Below are 19857 nucleotides of genomic sequence, written 5' to 3' on the forward strand. Positions count from 1 at the left end.
TCTCCCGCAGCGCCCGCCTCACGGCTGCTGGCAACAGCAGCAGGATGTGGCCAGGGCAGCAGCAGCGACAGGCAGAGCGGGGCTGGGCAGCAGTCAGTCTGCATGCTGCTCCACAGCTCTCCACCAGCTCCAGGCTGGAGGCAGGGGGGTACCTCGCTAGCTCTGCAACCCCCCGCCGCGGGTCCCAGCTCACATAAGGCCAACAGAGGTTTCTCTGCCACAGCCAGTCCCCATGGCTGGTCCTGCCGCCCAGCGGGGTGCTGCCTACAATAGGCTGGCCCCAAGTCCTGGGCGCCAAAGTCCTTCACGTGCTGCTGGAGCTGGGGACGGCACCGGGAGAGCCCTTTAGCCGACCTGCAAGTGAAGTAGCAAGTGGGAGCTGCCCTCGGGCACAGGACCCCCGTGCAAGCTCGGAGCAGCTGCAGGGATAGCGGCGGGAGAGGCGCGCACAGGCGGGGGTAGCACTGCCCCCTGCGTAACGGTGTCAGCCTGCGAGGAGTCCCTGGGCGCCAGCACCATCCTCGGCCCAGCTTCCTTGCCTTGCCCCGGCTCCTTTGCTCAGGACTGGTCCCGTCCTCCCCACCCTCCCCTCCGCCCCTCTCCGGGCTGAAAGTAGACGCCTCAGCTCCCCAGCTGGCTGGGACCGAGCTCCTCCAGCCCCGCGGCAGGGGCCAAGGTACCGTATGAAAGAGGGGTACGATGGTAGGCGGCGGAGCCGGGCAGCAGCAGTAGGCAAAGGGTGGGCAGCAGGCTCCGGGCATGCATGGTGCCAGCGCTGTGCAGCAGGTAGTGGCGTCTCCCGCGGCTTTTTCAAATTGGCAGGGCGGGTCGGGGCATTGCCAGGGGTGGCTGCTTACCTGGAAATGCCGCCCCTGGAAATGTGCCGCCCCAAGCACCTGCTTGATTTGCTGGTGCCTAGAGCCGGCCCTGTCCCTCCTCCCTCACCCCTATCATCAGTTCCAGAAATGGACTTTTTGGATCCTGCCCCACTGTGGGTGTATACCCGCGCCTTGGCTGCACAGTGCTGACAGACACTGGATGAAGTTTCAGGGGGTAGCCCAGTTAGTCTGTAACAGGAAAAACTTAAAAAACAACAAATGGTCTGGTAGCATTTTAAAGACTAACAAAACATGTGGATGGTATCATGAGCTTTTGTGGGCACAATCCACTTTTTCAGATGACCAGTGCCGGACTGAGCCATAGTTGCCCCCGGGCACACGGCACCCCTTACCACTTCAAATCAGGTGCCCCCCATAGGTTGGTGCCCCGGGCAGCTGCCCGGCCAGCTCTCCCCTTAATCCGGCCCTGCAGATGACAGCTGGATGAAGTGAATGAACTGGATGAAGTGATAGGTTTATTGATTATCAAGTCTCATATGTAATGTGCAGTCACAAAAGAAGCTGTCTTTGGTATAAAAATGTGTGACATCTAGTCCCTGAACAATACTTTAACCCTACCCCCCCCCCCCCCCCCCCACTCAAACACACCTTGAGAAGTGCTAAGGCTGCACTTAGGGACTGTTCTCAGGCTCCCAGTTTATCACTGCAGCTGGGAGGGCTAATTGGTGGGGGGGGGGGGGGTTCACTGTTTTGCCAAGCATACCCCGACCTGCTTGGGAGAGTTTCAATTCTTCCACTGGAGCCAACCCAGCCCTTCCCGCCCCCCTTAGGTCAGAGAGTGAACTAAGATGACGCACAGTTAACAAGGAAGATTGTTACTTTGGCAACGGTTGGCAAGGAACGAGTGTGTCTGTATCCACACTCAGCAAGGCTGGCGCTCCATGACTTCAAAGGACTCTCTGGAGTAGGTCCGCTGGTCTTGTGCCCAGTGGTAGAACTGACTGAAATGGCAATTAACATCCCCCGCCCCCCCCCAGCCTCTGGAAAAAGCAGCATGAACATGTCATCTTGCTACAAGGCGCGTTCAAACACATTGTTTGTGATTGGTAGTATAACAGAAGAGACCTGTTCTAAACTGCACAGTGCTCGCTCCAGGCCAATGCAGCGCGAGAGAGCTGGGCCACAGGGGTCAAACTCACCCTTCTTAGGGCTCCACTGAGTGACATTCCAGGGCAGAGCTCAGCCCAGAACCCAGGGCTGAGTTGTGTTGATGCACCCTTGGGCACCTCTGAGGGGTGCTGCCCTGGGCTGCTGCAGGGCCAGCCCCCCTGCCTTTGGGGAGTCCCTGAGCCTGCATTCCTAATGCAGGAGCTCGGTCCATTCCTGAGGCAGCTTGTGTTGGCTGTCTAGCTGCTCCCAGGACTTGAACCCACACCACCCTGTGCTCTCCAGGTCAGTGTGCTGACCCCTGGGCAAGGCCCACCCTCCCTCACTTGCTGTTGGTGGGTTGGGGTGCTCCTGGGGTGGGCAGGCCCTCAGGGACACTCTAGCACTTCTGCTGGTTTCAAGCACCTTGTTTCGCACTCTCTGTTCACCCATAGCACAAGTTTCAGCACTGGATTTTACTCAGCTGCAATAGCACCAGGAACCTGCAGGCCCGTGTTCTAGGAAGGATGCACTGAAGCACTTAGCATGAGGCTTTGAGCACAGCTAGAAGGGCCCCCAGCGACCCTGTTTTAGGGAACCAGGAAAGATGTGTTTAAGGGGCAGTTTGCATGGGTATTTTAGGGTACAATGTTGGCAAAAGCTTAACTGCAAACTTGCCTTGGCAAAACATAGATATATGGTAATAAGCCAAAACGGCTAATAACCTAGCACTACCTTATATAGACTATGGGCAGCCTTCCTGACAGGCCATGGTTGGAACTCCAGGCACTTTAAATCGCCTGGCTGGCCCAGCCCTGCCCCTTCCAGGAGTGTGGAGCTAGGCCCCTGCCCTTGGGGGGGGGGGCGGGAAGGAAGGTGGGGTGGCAGGCCTATGTTACTGGGCCACAGAAACACAGAGTGAGGGAGAAACAGCTGAGCAGGCATTCTGGGGGCGGAGTGTGGGTGGGGCCAGGCTGGTGGTTCAGGAAGGCAATGCCTTCCCCTGCCTAGCATGCTGGCCACCCATGCAGGAGGGGGTTACCTTGAGCAGCTCCCAGTCAGCAGGGGTGCTAAGACTAGGGGTGCCAGGTGTCCGGTATTCACCCGGACCGTCCGGTATTTTCAGCTCCTGTCCAGTAAAAAAATGCAGAGAATATTGGACACCTAAAGTGTCCGGTGTTTTCTGATTTTTTTCCTCGGACAGGAGGCGAAAATGCCAGGCACCTGGCAACCCTACAATCACTCAGCGCCCAGCCCCCACCTGCTCCCAACACCCCCAGCCCCCACCCTCGTGCTTACCTGATTCTGCAAGGCTGCTGGCACAAAATGGCTGCTGACCAAGGCCCTGGGTCTTAGTGCTCAACCACTCCCCTGTGCCTATCCCTGCACTCACTCTTAAAGGGGACATGCTTCTTTAATGCTGTTTTATTTGTATTTATTTATTTTTTTGCTCAACTTTGATCTCCCTCCCCCCCCTTTTTTTTAGCTTCAACAGAATTTTCCCTGGTTTTTTTTTTTGGGGGGGGGGGGGATTTTCGGTATCTTTGTTTCAACCATCTGGCAACCCTAGCTAAAGCAGCTTTCTGCCTCTCCTGGCACTGCTCCAGAAGCAGCCAGCAGCAGATACCCAGCCAGTGGGAGAGTGGAGCTCAGGGCAGGGGCAGTTCATGGAGCTCTGTGTACTCTCCCCCGACCTCCACCTAAGAGCCTGGCCTATGCTGGCTGCTTGTGGGTGCGGTCTGCAGTGCCAGAACAGGCAGGAAGCTGCCTTAGCACCCACACTGGTCACCTGAACCCCCTGTAGCAATAAGACCCATTGGTTGATATTCCATGCCCCAGTCCTGGGTCGCAACCACTGGTCTAGAGCGAGCTATGTGACTGCTTGCTTGATTTCCCCAGCAGATAAGGGGAAATCACATTCTCTCTCGGTCCTGTCTGTCTCACTCACACAGTCTTTGTCACAGTCACCTCCCAACACATACTGGCTGCGTTTACACTGGAAAGATTTTGCGCAAAAGCGGCCGCCTGTCTACACTGGCCGTGAGTATTTGCGCAAGAACACTGACGTTGTAATGTACAAAATCAGTGCTTCTTGCGCAAATACTCTGACGCTCCCGCTCAGGGATAAGCCCTCTTGCGCAAGTATTTTTGCGCAAGCGGCCAGTGTAGACAGCAACGTTAATTTCTTGCGCAAGAGAGCATCTACGCTGGCACGGATGCTTTTGCGCAAAAGCACATGCCAGTATAGACGCTTTCTTGCGCAAATACTTTTAACGGAAAAACTCTTCCGTTAAAAGTATTTGTGCAAAATCATGCTCTGCCTCTCCTGAGACCCTGCCAGCAGCTACATTAGCCTGCTAGAGACAGGAGTTCAATCTACGCCGCAGAGGCAGTGGCTGGAATGATTTGATGGGTTCCTTTCTCAAGGAAGCAAAGGTTTTGGAAAGAACAAGAAAGTAGGCTCCTCTCTTCCTGTTCAAATGCTGGGCTTTCTTTCCCGGCTCCTCACAGAGAAATGCCCACTCCACAGGTTTAGCCATGTGCAGGCAGTTTCAGTCCAGCCAGGTCTCACTCACAGGAAAGAGATCGGGCTGGGCTGCTGAGTGCACAAAAGGGATTCTCTGTTGAGGCTGCAGGTCACAGGCAGAGCCTGTTGCTCTCGCTGGCTTTCTAGCTCTGTCATGCAGCTGTCCATTGTCATTACTCAGGGTCCTGGTGTTGCCACAGCAAGAGGGCAGCTGGGTGCACTCTGAGGCTGTTATGGGGCCAGCTGCCAGCTGAAATTGAGAGCTGGTGCTGAGTGTCCACGCTGGCTCTGAGAGGCACATAGCTCCAGATGGAGCACTTTTGAGTCGGAGTGGTTACTGATGATTATCCATTTCCAATTCATTCTGATTTCAGAGCAGGGGATTGTAGTACTCTAGACAGAATCAGACCCAACAGAGTCCAGGTTATCAAGTTCACTGGATGGGAAGCCCAGAGTGAACAGAGAAGCACACAGTGTAGAGCAAAGCTGTAACTGCTTTCATTAGTACACGTACTGCAACCCACTAGGGATATTAAGCAGTGGTTAATAAGCTAATCAAGTAGTCAATAGAATTTCCATCCAGTTAACGCCTGGGGGCAGTGCAAGCTGGGACTCAGCAGTCCTGACTTGCACCGGGTTCCAGACTGCTGTGGCTCTGCTTTTTAAATGTAATAAGAGCTGCCAGGTGTATTGGGTACCTGACTACTCAACTGGTCCCTTTCATCTCTACAACCCACATGCAGATAGAGGAGTATTGCTAAGCTGGGTTAGCTTTTGTACCATCCCTCGCATATACTCACCCCTGCCTGGAGATCTGGCAGCAAGAGACAAAGCCCCAGCCAGTCTCTAGCATGCCAAACAAGTCCGATGGGCCAGATCCAATCCAGATCACTCACTCGACTTTCTTACATGGCGTAGGCCTGCTGACAGCAATTCCAGCCCCAGCACAGAGTGGTCACTGGGCCCTCTGCAACTCAGTCCAGCTGACATTTGGGCTGTGCAGAACCTGCTCTGCTGGCACCAGGTGAACCGCTGTCAGCTGTGCTGCTGGCATGTTTCCTATTTTTTCTCATTCAGTGAGCAATAAATGTTCTGTGCATTGAGGTATGCATGGGTGTGCACCACCAGGAGAAGCAAAATATATATTTTATAGAAGTGACCATTGGGATAATTACTGCAGCCAAAAGAGGGTAGGCATTTTAGAACTCACTACTCAAAAGAATTAAAGTTAAGAGAATCAAAATTAGGAAATGTATAGAATAGGGATGTAAAATCCTGTTTAACCAGTGAACTGCTTAAATGGGGGTTGGAGGGAGCACCCAGCCCAGCACTTCTCCAGCCAGGCTGGGCCTGCCACAGATGGGTGCTGCTACAACTGGCCTGGAGTAGCCCCCTACCCACATCAGGCAGTAGGCTGCTCCAATCCACTGGTTAACAGTAACGGGCAAGTAAGGGTGATTCTTACTGGTTAACCATTCACAGCCCTAGTATAAACCAGTCAAGACACTATGGCTGTGTCTAGACTGGGCAGTTTTTCTGGAAAATCAGCAGCTTTTCCAGAAAAACTTGCCAGCTGTCTACACTGGCGCTTGAATTTCCGCAAAAGCACTGACTTCCTACTGTAAGAAATCAGGGCTTCTTGCGGAAATACTATGCTGCTCCCGGTCGGGCAAAAGTCCCTTTTGCGCAAAACTTCTGTGCAAAAGGGCCAGATTTGTTTCCGCAAAAAAGCCCCGATTGGGGAAAAATGGCGATTGAGGCGTTTTTGTGGAAAAGCCACAAAGTGCTTTTGCGGAAAAGCGTCCGTGCCAATCTAGACGCTCTGTTCTGAAAATGCTTTTAACGGAAAACTTTTCCGTTAAAAGCATTTCCGGAGAATCATGCCAATCTAGACGCAGCCTAAAAGAGCACACTTTGAAAGAATAAAATTACATTGAAGACGTGTGCCTGGCAGGAAGCACCAAGAAATAGCAGCAATACACAGTTAATCCACCCGCCTGTACCACAGTCCTAGGGCATGAATGTGCAAGGCCCTGAGCAGGCTGTGCCTAACAGGCGGGTTTACTGGTCTGGATGCAGAGAGGAACATGGTTGATTTGGGGGGGCACAGAAAGGGGAAAGCACAGACCATTGTGATTGAATTTGGATACTGTCCTTTGGTGAGACATGGAGCACCTGGAAACCCAGAGATGCAGGTCAGCCTGCCCAGACATAGGAAACAGGCACATGAGTAGTTTAAAAACACACCTGTATTTGGCAATTCCTTTTGGAGGGAAGGTTAACTTCAGAGTGTGTTTGGTTTAAAAAAGCAATAACAGCTCGAGTTAAAAGTGTCTGATAAGGCCACAAGGAGTTGTCAGGGCAGGGCTCACCAGGGAGTAGGGACGAGGTATACTGCAGCAAAGGCAGCAGGGTGGAGGCTCCCTAGAGGTCCATGTCTGTGCTGCCCGATGAGGTCTTCAGCGGGACAGAATCGAACCCATCTGACGTCCTCTGGAAACAGCAACAGAAAGCGGCTGTGAGTGCATCTGGCCCCCAGTCAGGGCCTTCTTGCCGTGTGCCACGGAGCCCCTCCAACTCACTGTACACTCCGCGTGCCTGCTGCTGGAGGATCCCTGGTGCTAGGCACTGTTCAAACACAACACCAGGGTGACCTCTAGCCCCGCAGCAATCTGGGAAGGGCACCTGGTTGTGAGCTGCATTGATGCGCCCGAGGCTGAGGGCTCTGGTTTAACCAGAATTTCTCTCATCAGCTGGCAGAGGCGGCTTGAGAACATGATGCTAGTGAGCCTCTCTCTCCAGCAGCTCCCTGCATACTCCATGCCACGGCATTGCTTCAAGCTCCTGGGCTTGATCCCTTCAGCCGGGCGCTCCCCGGGCATGTGGGAGCCAGCTTGCTGGTGACACGTGGAGACTCAGGCAGACCCGGCGCTGGGGCGAGGGCAGTGGTGAAGGAGAAGGCAGTAGAGACTCCACACAGAGCTGAGCTGCAGGTGGCTGAGAGCAGTACTGTTGGGCAGGCTCATTTCCAGAGGTGCTGAGCACTCACAGCGTCCCAGGGAGCTGCAGGACTCAGCACCAAATGTCAGAGCCCCAATCTGCCTGCAAGGTAGCTGCAAGCCAGGCAGGCCTGCGAGCAAAGAGAGGAGGCTGGTGGGTTCAGGCCTTAGGCGCTTCCATCCCAAAGATTCAGTTCAGGCTCGCAGTGACAGTCTGGTATTTCTGGGCTCTGTCCAGTAAAAAACCCCAAGAAATACTGGACATGTGCGATGTGTATTTACTGTTTCCCTGGGACAGAAGGCCAGCGGGGACAATTTTCTCCTGCTGCCTCTGTCAGGGACATGGAAGTGAGGAGCACAGCAGCGTCATAGTGAAGGGGGGCAGGAAGGGGCACTTGCCGGGCGCCATGCTAAGGGGGTGCTGGGCTGGGGTGGGAGCGGAGCATATGCTGTTCTGGCCTACGTGACAGCAGAGACCCGGGAGCTGGCCACATGATGCCTCCCTCCACACTGTGAGCCGACGCAGCCGGGCCAGGTGGCAGGAGCAGCCACTTTAAAAGTCAGATTGTTTCTCCATGCCCGGCTCTGCGGGGGAGGGGATGGGGAGATTTGATTGGGGTGGGGGCTCCCGATGCTGGGGATGCCTTCCTCAGGGGAAGGGGGGAGTGCACTGGGATGGGAGGATGCTAGGGAGGCCTGGCCCTGAGGCAGGGGTGAGAGCATTGGGATGGGGGGGCGGTAGGGTGGCCTGGCTTTGAGACAGGGGTGAGTGCTCTGGGATGGTGGGATGCTAGAGGGGCCTGGCTCTGAAGCAGGGGTGAGTGTATTGGGATGGGGAGGCTAGGGGGGCCTGGCTCTGAGGCAGGGGTGAGTGTATTGGGATGGGGAGGCTAGGGGGGCCTGGCTCTGAGGCAGGGGTGAGTGCTCTGGGATGGTGGGATGCTAGAGGGGCCTGGCTCTGAAGCAGGGGTGAGTGCTCTGGGATGGTGGGATGCTAGAGGGGCCTGGCCCTGAGGCAGGGGTGAGTGTATTGGGATGGGGAGGCTAGGGGGGGCCTGGCTCTGAGGCAGGGGTGAGTGCACTGGGATGGGAGGATGCTAGGGAGGCCTGGCTCTGAGGCAGGGGTGAGTGCTCTGGGATGGTGGGATGCTAGAGGGGCCTGGCTCTGAAGCAGGGGTGAGTGTATTGGGATGGGAAGACTGGGGGTTTGGCTCAGGGGGAGGGGTGGGTGCATTGGGGTTAGTGTGTGGTCCCAAACTGGATGGAGTGGTGCAACTTTTGCTTAACAACTTTGGCTTCCCCCCCTTATTTTTTTTGCTTAACAACTTTTTTCCCGTTTTTTTTTTTGGGGGGGGGGGGTGTTCGGTATTTTTTGTTAAACTATCTGGCAACCCTAGACGTGCTGCTGCCACCCCACACTGCTGCCTCTTTATCAGAGGCAGCAGCACTGGGCACCAGGCATCTGGTCCACAAGGGAGCTGGTTTTTAAACTGGCTCTTCTCGTGGACCAGCTCCTGCCTGACACCCTGAACTGCTATGGGAGATACAGAGGCTGCCAGCCCCGCCCCCAGGGACTATAGAGTAGTCGACTAACTACTAATCCATGAGATTACTCGACTATTCAATGAGCTGCTATTTAACCCCCTAACCGGGACAGCCTTGGGGCTTTATGTCAGAGGTCTGAAGCATGCAGACTTAGCGACCTGGCAGAGCTGCTCGGCACAGGAAGACAGATTGTACTGCACAGCCCCAGCAGTGGAGGTACATGAAGCAGGGCGATGAGCTGGAGCAGGAGGCACTGCAGGGAAAGTCCCAGGACCAGCCTGGCTTGAGGAGAGCGCCTATGAGAGCCAGACTCCAAGCCCTGGGGTAAAGTCTGCATTAGGCCCTGTTCTGAGCAGGTCGGGAGCTCCCTGATCACCCCAGGTGGGGCTTTGAGGCCTCTGTGGCAGCTCCATCCCTCCTATCATTTCACTGCAAGCACCAGGCCCTATGTGGCCTCCTCCAGACCATCGCTCACTGCAGATCTGGGTCCGGGCATGCAAGGTTGTGTGAGATCAGCAAGTGCTGCAGGGAGCAAGAGCAGTTCCTCCAAATCCCTGCTGGCAAACTGGGTCAGGAAAGTGGGGCCCAGGTGGCTTGCAAATGGCCTACATCTAAACTGGGAAAGGACTCCAAGGCCAGTGCCTTAAGCACAAGATGGCTACGTCTACACTGGCACCCTTTTCCGGAAATGCTTAAAACGGAACAGTTTTCCGTTATAAGTATTTTCGGGAAAGCGCGTCTAGATTGGCAGGATGCTTTTCCGGAAAAGCACTTTTTCCAGAAAAGCGTCCATGGCCAATGTAGACGCGCTTTTCCGCAAAATAGCCCCGATTGTCATTTTCGCGATCGGGGCTTTTTTGCGGATAAGACTACTGGGCTGTCTACACTGGCCCTTTTCCGGAACAGTTTTTCCGGAAAAGGACTTTTGCCCGAACGGGAGCAGCGTAGTTTTTCCGGAAAAGCACTGACAATTTTACAGTAGATCGTCAGTGCTTTTCCGGAAAAGCAAGCGGCCAGTGTAGACACAGCCGACCAGTGTCCCCTCTTCCATCCCATTAGCACCCAGCAGCATTTCTGCCCTTTGCAATAGTTCAAACACTCCTCTGTGATGTGGGAGCAGGGGCGGGCTGCGGCTCCCAGCTCACTGTGCCCAACAACAGGCACCCACCTTGGAAGTAAAGGACTTTATCTTGCCAAAGAGAGATTTCTTGCTGGTGAATATCAGATCATCTTCCACGTCTTCCCCCTCCATGATGGCACAGCTGTCAGCGGCTGGCAGCTCACTGTCCTTGGCAGTCGAGTTGATCACCAGCTTGGAGTATTTATACTCAAGCCTTCAGGGAAAGAAGAGCACAATGGGCCCTTTGTGTGGGATCTGCAGAGCTGTACACAAAGGGATCTGCATGCTGCAAGGCTCTGATTTTCAGAGGGTGTGGGTTCAGATCTGGGGTTCAGTCGAGATGGGGCTGCTGACACTGATCATCCCGGCACAAGCAGACTGCCTGTCTCTGCAGTGGCAGTGCTGGGTGGGCAGCTGGTTTGTGCTGTATTCTGGCTGGTTCCCCTGCCCCCAGGGAGCAGCAGCCAGATAGCCACTTGAATTGATAGCTCAGGGGTATCAGGAGGCAGCAGCAGCTGCAGCCTAGGAGCTGACTGCAAGGGGGTGATTGTGTGAGCTGGAGTGGAGAGAGAGGTGTCCTGTGAGTCCGCCCCCTGCCAGGATTTGTATCCAGCCCTGACTGGGAGGGACAGTCCAGCAGACTGACCTAGGTATCAAACTGTGCACCCTCCCTGGATGGGCCGGCAGTTCTACTGCTATACTACAGGGCAAAGCTTTCCTCTCCCAGCGCCCGTTCCAGCAGCCACTTGGAGCTATCAGCTCTCCAAGCTGGCTGGGGTGTGGGCCAGCTGGGGACACTCTTCCCTGGGAGACAGGACTAACCCCAGGGCAGAGGGCAGTTACTCACTTTTGGTTCTTCTTCCAGAAGTAGCAGGTCATGACAGTCAGCAGGACGGCTGCACAGGTCCCAGCTGAGATGCCCACCTTGAGCCAGAAATCCATGGTTTTGCAGATGCTGACTTTCTGCTCAGGAAGGGGGACGCCCCCCGCACACAGCCTGGGCTCCCGCCACACATACGTGGTTCTCTGCAGGGGGAAACAGTCAAGTCCTCCCTTCAGGTGCATGCAACGTTCCAGGAATGTGGGGGTTCAGAGGGGCTCCTAGAGCAGCACTCCCCAAAGGGGCAGCCTTAGCAATAGTTCTGGGCTTACTCTCTGCTCCCTTCTGGTGCTGCCAGACATTGCCTTCTGACATGATTGGATTCTGATGTTAACATACAGATCGGTGTTGTAACCACTGCTCTATGTTTGCACCAATTCTTGTACAAAGTGGGCCAAGTGAGATGTCTATGAAAAGCTGACGATTCACTGATTCAGTTTATACTATTCATACGCATGTGTCATGTTGCATTTGAAGTAATGGGTATTGACTCTTACTTGCATTTCAAATGTTTGATTCTGGGAGACACCAACAGGAGGCTTGGCCTACCTATTGTGAAAGCCTATTGAAGGTGCAGGAAGAAACCATCCCGATGCACAGTAAGAAAAGCAAATATGGCAGGTGACCAGCTTGGCTTAGCAGTGAAATCCTTGGTAAGCTTAAACACAAAAAGGAAGCTTCTAGTTTCTACTTCTTGTGACAGATGACCAAGGGAAGAGAATAAACACATTGCTCGATCATGCAAGGCCAAAGAGCAATAGGAATTGCAGCTAGCAAGGGATGTAAAAGGTAACAAAAAAGGTTTCTGCAGACATGTCAGCAATGAGAGGGGGGTCAGACTGGTATGGTACCTCCCTTACTGAATGAGGGAGGTAATCTAGTGACAGAGGGTAGGCCCACTGGTCAGTGAGGAGGGAGAAACAGTAACAGGAAACTTGGAAATGGCAGAGATGCTCAATGACTTCTTTGTTTCGGTCTTCACCGAGAAGTCTGAAGGAATGCCTAACATAGGGAATGCTAGTGGGAAGGGGGTAGGTTTAGAAGATAAAATTAAAAAAAGAACAAGTTAAAAATCACTTAGAAAAGTTAGATGCCTGCAAGTCACCAGGGCCTGATGAAATGCATCCTAGAATACTCAAGGAGCTGATAGAGGAGATATCTGAGCCTCTAGCTATCATCTTTGGAAAATCATGGGAGACAGGAGAGATTCCAGAAGACTGGAAAAGGGCAAATCTAGTGCCCATCTATAAAAAGGGAAATAAGAACAACCCAGGAAACTACAGACCAGTTAGTTTAATGTCTGTCCCGGGGAAGATAACAGCCTGCAAGATTAGGGTCTGTATTATTAGTGACCTGACTGACTGGGGGGAAGAAAACTCCATGGCCATTGTGAGTAGAAGGGACACACCCAAGCAGCTCTTTGACTCTGTTATTCAAAGGACATCAGGATTTGAACCCATAAGACAGGGAGGAAGGAAAAAAATTGCTTTTGCAACAGCAAGCTACAAACTCACCCTGAAAAGCCAGAACTCCATGGCTGCGTCTAGACTGGCATGATTTCGCACAAATACTTTTAATGGATAAGGTGGGTGCATAATTGGCTGGATAACCGTAGTCAGAGAGTTGTTGTTAACGGTTCTAAATCCTGCTGGAAAGGGATAACAAGTGGAGTTCCGCAAGGGTCTGTTTTGGGACCCGTACTGTTCAATATCTTCATCAATGATGTAGATATTGGGATAGAGAGTACGCTTATTAAGTTTGCAGATGATACCAAACTGGGTGGGGTTGCGACTTCTTTGGAGGATAGGGACATAATTCAAAATGACCTTAGCAAGTTAGAGAAATGGTCAGAGGTAAACAGAATGAGGTTTAATAAAGAGAAATGCAAAGTGCTCCACTTAGGAAGGAACAATCAGTTCCATACATACAAGATGGGAAGCGACTGTCTAGGAAGGAGCATGGCAGAAAGGGATCTAGGGGTCATAGTGGACCACAAGTTGAATATGAGTCAACAGTGTGATGCTGTTGCAAAAAAAGCAAATATGATTCTAGGTTGTATCAACAGGTGTGTTGTAAGCAAAACTCGTGAAGTCATTCTGCCGCTCTACTCTGCACTAGTTAGGCCTCAGCTGGAGTACTGTGTCCAGTTCTGGGCGCCACATTTCAAGAAAGATGTGGAGAAATTGGAAAGGGTACAGAGAAGAGCGACAAGAATGATTAAAGGTTTAGAGAACATGACCTATGAAGCCAGGCTTCATGAACTGGGCTTGTTTAGTTTGGAAAAAAAAAGATTAAGGGGGGACATGATAGCGGTTTTCAAATATCTAAAAGGGTGTCACAAGGAGGAAGGAGAAAATTTGTTCCTCTTGGTTTCTGAGGACAGGACAAGGAGTAATGGGCTTAAAGTGCAGCAGGGGAGGTTTAGATTGGACATTAGGAAAAAATTCCTAACTGTCAGGGTGGTCAAATATTGGAATAAATTGCCAAGGGAGGTGGTGGAATCTCCCTCTCTGGAGATATTTAAGAACAGGTTGGATAGACATCTGTCAGGGATGGTGTAGACGGAGCTTGGTCCTGCCTTGAGGGCGGGGGGCTGGACTCGATGACCTCTTGAGGTCCCTTCCAGTCCTATTATTCTATGATTCTATGATTTGACCTGTGTCCTAGAAGGCTGTGTGCATGTGCCCAAGACTGCAAGGTCAGCCATTAAGAAAATTACAGGGTCTTTTTTTAAAGCTCTCTCCAGAGGGAAGGTTAAAGAGCTTTAAAGAGCTTGAGGGTACCCACAGGAAGAAATTCCTAAGTGTGACTTCCTGGGTTTCCAAAGGGGTTTTTGCAGCATACTACCCAAGGTCAAGAAATCTGTGACTTTGGGAAGTTTTAAACAGAAGCCTTTAGAGACAGGGTATTTTAAAGTCTCTTGTCGGCCGCAACCTTCTGTACTTGAAGGGACAGAGTGGGGAACAGCTTTGACAGGACTGATGACTTATCCTAACTGCAGATGTATTCCAGAGACTTGATTTAAGACAGCAGATTATTACATTTCTGCTACCAAGAACTATGCAATTGGTGTATGTATTTGATTCTTTTAACAATTTTAACTTTCTTCCTTTCACACTAGGTGCATGCAGCATTGCAACCAGTGCATGGCTGCTTCCAGGAACAGCACAACAAGATTGGACCCTCTGTATTGCTGTTCCAACATCTCACTTCCCAACCACTCACTTCTCCCACCTTCTGGACACACATCTCCCAGTCCCATTCCAGGGAGAGCTTACCTGAATCCCCTTGAGGCATGCACTGACGATGGCATGGTAATTGGAAGTGGAACAGAGGGGGCAGGCTGTGGCCGTCTCCCACAGGAAGTGGAATGTGCACCCATCACATGTCCCATCAGGGCATTTACTGTCAAGAGAGATGAGTACAGTCCTTAGCCACAGCCTGTAGCTGTCTGTGACAAGGCAGGACTGCTGTGTGACTCCAAGCACAGTGTGCTTTCTGTCCAAGCCCTGCAGGCTTGGCCTGGGGTCTGGTGCACCACCCCCACAATACAGATCCTGATGGCCAGTTTTCCCCATCACTGGCACCCTGGCAGCACACTGGGCTATCTGAGGCCACAATGCAGCCGTGTTGGATTGTCACTTACAACCCCATTGCTCAGATGTGAGGCAGGAACAACCCTGTGAGGCTAATGGGAGAATTGGCTGTAATCCCTCCCTCAGGCCAGCTGCTGGGACGCGCTCGCACAGGGAGCCAGCCTGCAGGGACATGTGCACAGAGGAACACCACAGCACCCCGGGGAGGTGGCAGAGCTATGGGGGAAGCTCCCTGCTGTGACAGCAGATTGGGACAGGCCAGGCCACAGTCTGCAAACCCAGCTCTAGCTCAGTTACAGAACCCAGCACAGAAACAACCTCCCAAATCCTGCGCATCCAGACTTGCTGAGAACTAGGACCCATTTCTCCAAGCGCAGCCACTGAGTTTGGCTGGCTCTTTCTCTCAGTGCCTAGACATGGAGGTGCCAGGTGCCTACAGCGTCAATGGATGCCAACAGGAGATGTGCTCTGGGCTTCTAAGAAACAGGCCCTAGGGTCTCAATTTGGCCACCCAAACTCAGCAGCCACTTGTGAAAATGCAACTATTTCTATGTGCTGTGAGATCCAGAGTGGCAGGTTTGGAGAGGACCTATCACAAGGGTGGGGAATCGTTTTTGGTTTGGGGGCCACACACACAAGTGAGAAGCTAAAAAACCACCCACACTGATGTAGCCCCCACCTGAGGAGAAAGACACTTCCCACATTCCCCTCTTATACCAGAATCTAGAGACCCAGACGAGTAGATTCTGTGTGCGCCAGCCCTATAGTGGGGGCCCACAGCACCAGCACGTGCTCCCCAATGCTGGGGGGCCCTGAGCTTCAGGGCCTGAATCCAGGCAAGCTGGATCTATGAGCCCTGTGTCTGGCAAGCACCAGATACTATATGTCCCCAGGAGCTGGGCTGGAAACATTGACCTATCGGTGAACCACAAGCATGGTTGTCACCAGAGAAGGGAACCTCACAGAGCCCAGGGAAGGGACTCAGGGAAGGCCTGGTTGGAATGTAAAGAGCCTGTCCCTATCCCAGTCCAGTCCAGGGGAGCTTGGCCGAGGACTGCAGGAGCAGGGCCAGGTTAGGCCCGGAGCAGCTAGCTGGCCTTAGGGATTTGAAAGTAGCCTCCAGGCTGAGCCAGCCACTGCCCAGGACCTGGGGAAAGAAGCTGGTTGTCCTGCATCTGAATTCCCATCCTGCCCTTGCCCAGGACTTCTCCACAAGCAGCACCTTGCTGTGGATGCAGCTAGAATTCGGGCTGGGGGATCCTTCTGTGAGGGGCCTAAAGCTCATTCTCAGCATGAAGACGGATGGTTGGGGGGGGGGGGGGGCGAGAGGCTGTAGCTCCCAACATGAACCACTCCACCTTGAGCCATGTGGCTGGACCGTCTGCTTTTCTCAGACATTTGGCACCACTATCAAGACAGGGTCCTCCCCTCTGGGGGAAGCGCTAGTGCAGGGAGGGCTCCTGGGCCACATCAGGTGGCTCAGAGTGGGTCTCTGTACTGCAGGGTGAAATAGCGTCTTGTCTTGCTACTGCTGCCACGTAGGGGGCTGTAGGGGGCTTTCAGAATGCTGCGGGCAGCTGGCTCCGTGGCATGTCCGTAAGACACAGCAGGCAAGCTGCCACGTAGGGGGCTGAAGGGGGCTTTCAGAATGCTGCGGGCAGCTGGCTCCGTGGCATGTCCGTTAGACACAGCAGGCAAGCTGCCACGTAGGGGGCTGAAGGGGGCTTTCAGAATGCTGCGGGCAGCTGGCTCCGTGGCATGTCCGTTAGACACAGCCGGCAAGCTGCCACGTAGGGGGCTGTAGGGGGCTTTCAGAATGCTGCGGGCAGCTGGCTCCGTGGCATGTCCGTTAGACACAGCCGGCAAGCTGCCACGTAGGGGGCTGTAGGGGGCTTTCAGAATGCTGCGGGCAGCTGGCTCCGTGGCATGTCCGTTAGACACAGCCGGCAAGCTGCCACGTAGGGGGCTGTAGGGGGCTTTCAGAATGCTGCGGGCAGCTGGCTCCGTGGCATGTCCGTTAGACACAGCCGGCAAGCTGCCACGTAGGGGGCTGTAGGGGGCTTTCAGAATGCTGCGGGCAGCTGGCTCCGTGGCATGTCTGTTAGACACAGCCGGCAAGCTGCCACTGCAACTTGTGGGCACCCAAGCAGTTCAACGCTGCGACGCAAACAACCCCAGCTGGGGGCCTGCCTCGCACGCTGCTCCTCTGAGTTATTCCGCCTCTTCTGGAGCCAATGAGCCCGCCCAGCGAGAGGCAGGGGTCCAAAGCGCATGGCCGTCCTGGCACTTACCTTGGCACAGACAAGGCTCCAGAGCCCGTCTTCAGGGGCTCACATCGCAGGCGGACGGCTGTGGCCCGCCCAGAGCTGCAGGACTGGGTCACATCATTGGACCTGCAGGTTAGACAAAGGCACCGCGTGCTGGTCTAGTCCTCCCACTCAATGTCAGAGGGCAGGTCCTGTGGGATGTGGCTATGAACCACATCATGTGGCAGGCGCACAGACACGGGAAGTAGCAGTGCAGCTGCAACACCCTCAGGATTCCTACCCAGCTTTCCTGCGCTCTGGGGCCAGCTCCATAGGCAGGTCCACCAGTCCTGGCTTCCAGGCAGCCCCCGCAGGGTCCCACTGGCTGTGCTGGTTTTAGCACCCTCTGGGGTCCTGCCACCCACTGTCCCATGGGCTCTGCTGCCTTCCATCCATGGGGTCCAGGCCACTGGCCATGGAAGCTGTGCTGTTGCTCCAGGTCCTGCTGCCAGTCCAGGGCTCTGCAGCTGCCAATGCTCCTGGATTGGCTGCCATTAGTGGGAATGGCATCCAGTCCACCTTGGCAACCCTAAGTGTTACCCCAGCCTGGGGCAGTGAGGGGCATGAAAAGGTTTGGGGGGCACACCTTAAGGCCCCATTCAAAACAATAGTTCCAGCACCATTGGTGGGAGGGGGGGGGAGGGGGAGGGGAGAAAGATCTTTATGCCTTCACCCACCAGGCTTGTGCCCAGCCCAGCTCCAGGGGACTGTGGATGTGGTTCCCTTGCTCGCTGGGGTGGAGGAAGGGAGGGCTGGACTGCTCCTCGAGGGTCCTAGGAGCGGCACCTGGGGGCGACGGCAGGGGTAGGGAACAAGGTGCATTCGATGCCCATTACCTATAGAAGAAGATGACGTCAGGCACCTCTGTGTTCCCAGGGGCAAAGAGTTCAGGGAGGGAGGTGATGTTGTCCAGGGTTGTTTCTGTCGTCACTCCTGCAATGACACCCGTGTTGATGAGGATCCTAGTGCACTGTGGCCGTGAGCACTGGGCCGTGAGCAACTGCCGAGAAAGAGCCCTGCCTGCCGCCCCTGCACACTCACCAAGGATCAGGGAGCACCAGGAGCAGACACTCTGCAAGTGATGCTCTGCCCCAGGCAGCTCTGTGCCTGCTCCATGCCCGCCGAGCTGCTGAGTGAGCACAGTGCCAGGAGCACCAGCTGCTCAGAGGGAGTAGCAGCCACCGCTTGTTGCCACCTGTACAGGAGCCTGCCCCGGCTGAACTGCTGGTGGGGGCTAAGTGTCCAGGCACAGTGGGGGAGGGCTCCTTGCTCCCTCTGCTCTGCTGGGGCCGAAGACTGTCTGGCTCGTACCCTGCAGGAACTACGGCGTGCCACTCTGCATGTGTGTGCCCCACGCACCTCAGAGCGGAGATTGTAGGTAGCAGCATCTGTTTGGCCCCTGCTGCGTGCCCCACACCACAGCTGTATAGCACTGCACAGGCAAAATGCTCTCCAGCCCACTGAACGGACTCCAAAGCAGCAGGGAGTCATGGGCCATGGAGCCGCACCAGGGCTGAGCACCCTGGAAATCAACCAAAACTCCAAATACATTCATCTTACTCTGCCTAAAAGTTTTTCCACTGAGAAAGCTTATAAGGTTCCCCCACTTTATCAATAAAAGACAGAGATGCACAGTGGCTCCTCCCCCTCAGATCACCATTATTTACACTAGACTTGGTAATAAACAAAAGGGTTTTTATTAAGTACAAACAGTAGGATTTAGGTGGTTGCAAGTGAAAACAGTCAGATTAAAGTGAGTTACTACAGGCAGAACCTCTCTAATCCAGCACACTCTGATCCAGCAACATCCGTGGTCTGGCCTGTCCATTAGCTGGAGGTCCACTTCTCATGGGTGCGGCAAAGTTTCATGCAGTCCCATAAAATTTGTTTACAGCTACCATGCCTGGCGCTCAGTGCTCTGTACTATTATTTAGCTCTAATTTACTCCTAAATGTTTTCTACGAGCCCAGTAAACAGTGGAAGTGTTGATAATGCTGCTAGACAATATTGACTTCCCATGATCCAGCAAATTCTCTGGTTTGGCACCGGTCAGGTCCCAAGGCTGCCAAACTAGAGAGGTTCAACTTGTACATTCAAATGAACAAAACATGCTTAGCTAGTTCTAATCCCCTAAGAAACTTGTTACATGAACATTCTTATTCTGAACAGCTCTCAGCTCAGCTAAAGAGCTTCAAGGCTGAGTTGATCTTTACTCTGACTTGAACCTATGGTGTTTCAGAGTTCAAGTATCCTCTTAAGGTGTGCCAGGCAGTTTCAAAGGCCAGCTGATGACAAAGGCTGATGGCTTCCCATTGCTTAAACAGACTTTCCCCCTGGGTGGGAGCCCGTTGTTCAGCTTTCCATCCCCATGAAAAAAATACCAGGTTCAAGATGGATTCCAGTACTAGGCGGCATGGTCACATGTCTTTCTAGGACCAACCACAGTTTGGACTTACAGGACAAACACGCCCATTCAGAGGTAGTTGGTTTGAGTATTGAGTCAGTATCGCCAATGGCCCTCATTAGCACGTTTAGAGCTATAAACAGATCCACACTTCGTATTTCTGACTTCACATACAAGACTGATACACACACAGACATAGGATCTACAGATCCAGCAGACTGTAACTGTAAAATTGAAATGTTACGGCACTTGTTTTTCATAAAGCATATTGGAGATATGCATATTCATAAACCAATTCTCATAAAGCATGGGCGGGGGGCTGTCACACGCTCCACCTGTGTTATATGGGATCTTGTTCTGCAGTGCCAGATTCAGGAGAGAGTCAGTTTCCTGTTGTAAAAAGGTCCCCAAAAAGTTTGTGAGAAGGCAACTGGGGTGGACAGAGGGAGACAAAATCGAGATTGTCCTGCTGAAATAATCTCCAGCGCCCTCTAG

General features: G+C 53.5%; 1 protein-coding gene across 2 annotated transcripts in view; it reads right to left on the reverse strand.

The window, feature by feature from the left end:
• Window positions 1–6743: 6743 nt before the first annotated feature.
• ELAPOR1 (endosome-lysosome associated apoptosis and autophagy regulator 1) overlaps window positions 6744–19857 on the reverse strand; it is an 89258-nt gene continuing 76144 nt past the window's right edge. The window contains exons 17-22 of one of the 2 annotated variants that reach the window (XM_014576451.4): window positions 17795–17891; window positions 16944–17045; window positions 14335–14461; window positions 11024–11202; window positions 10225–10390; window positions 6744–7005 (exon numbers count right to left, since the gene is read on the reverse strand). In XM_014576451.4, the coding sequence (XP_014431937.3) occupies window positions 6937–7005; window positions 10225–10390; window positions 11024–11202; window positions 14335–14461; window positions 16944–17045; window positions 17795–17891 (740 nt within the window). In that variant the 3' untranslated portion in view covers window positions 6744–6936. Of the gene's footprint in view, window positions 7006–7054; window positions 7643–10224; window positions 10391–11023; window positions 11203–14334; window positions 14462–16943; window positions 17046–17794; window positions 17892–19857 lie in introns of those variants that run through there. The other variant, XM_075910558.2, reaches the window with a different exon arrangement.

Source organism: Pelodiscus sinensis, chromosome 27 (assembly GCF_052426305.1).
Source record: "Pelodiscus sinensis isolate ZL-2025 chromosome 27, ASM5242630v1, whole genome shotgun sequence".
NCBI classification, from domain to species: Eukaryota; Metazoa; Chordata; order Testudines; family Trionychidae; genus Pelodiscus; species Pelodiscus sinensis.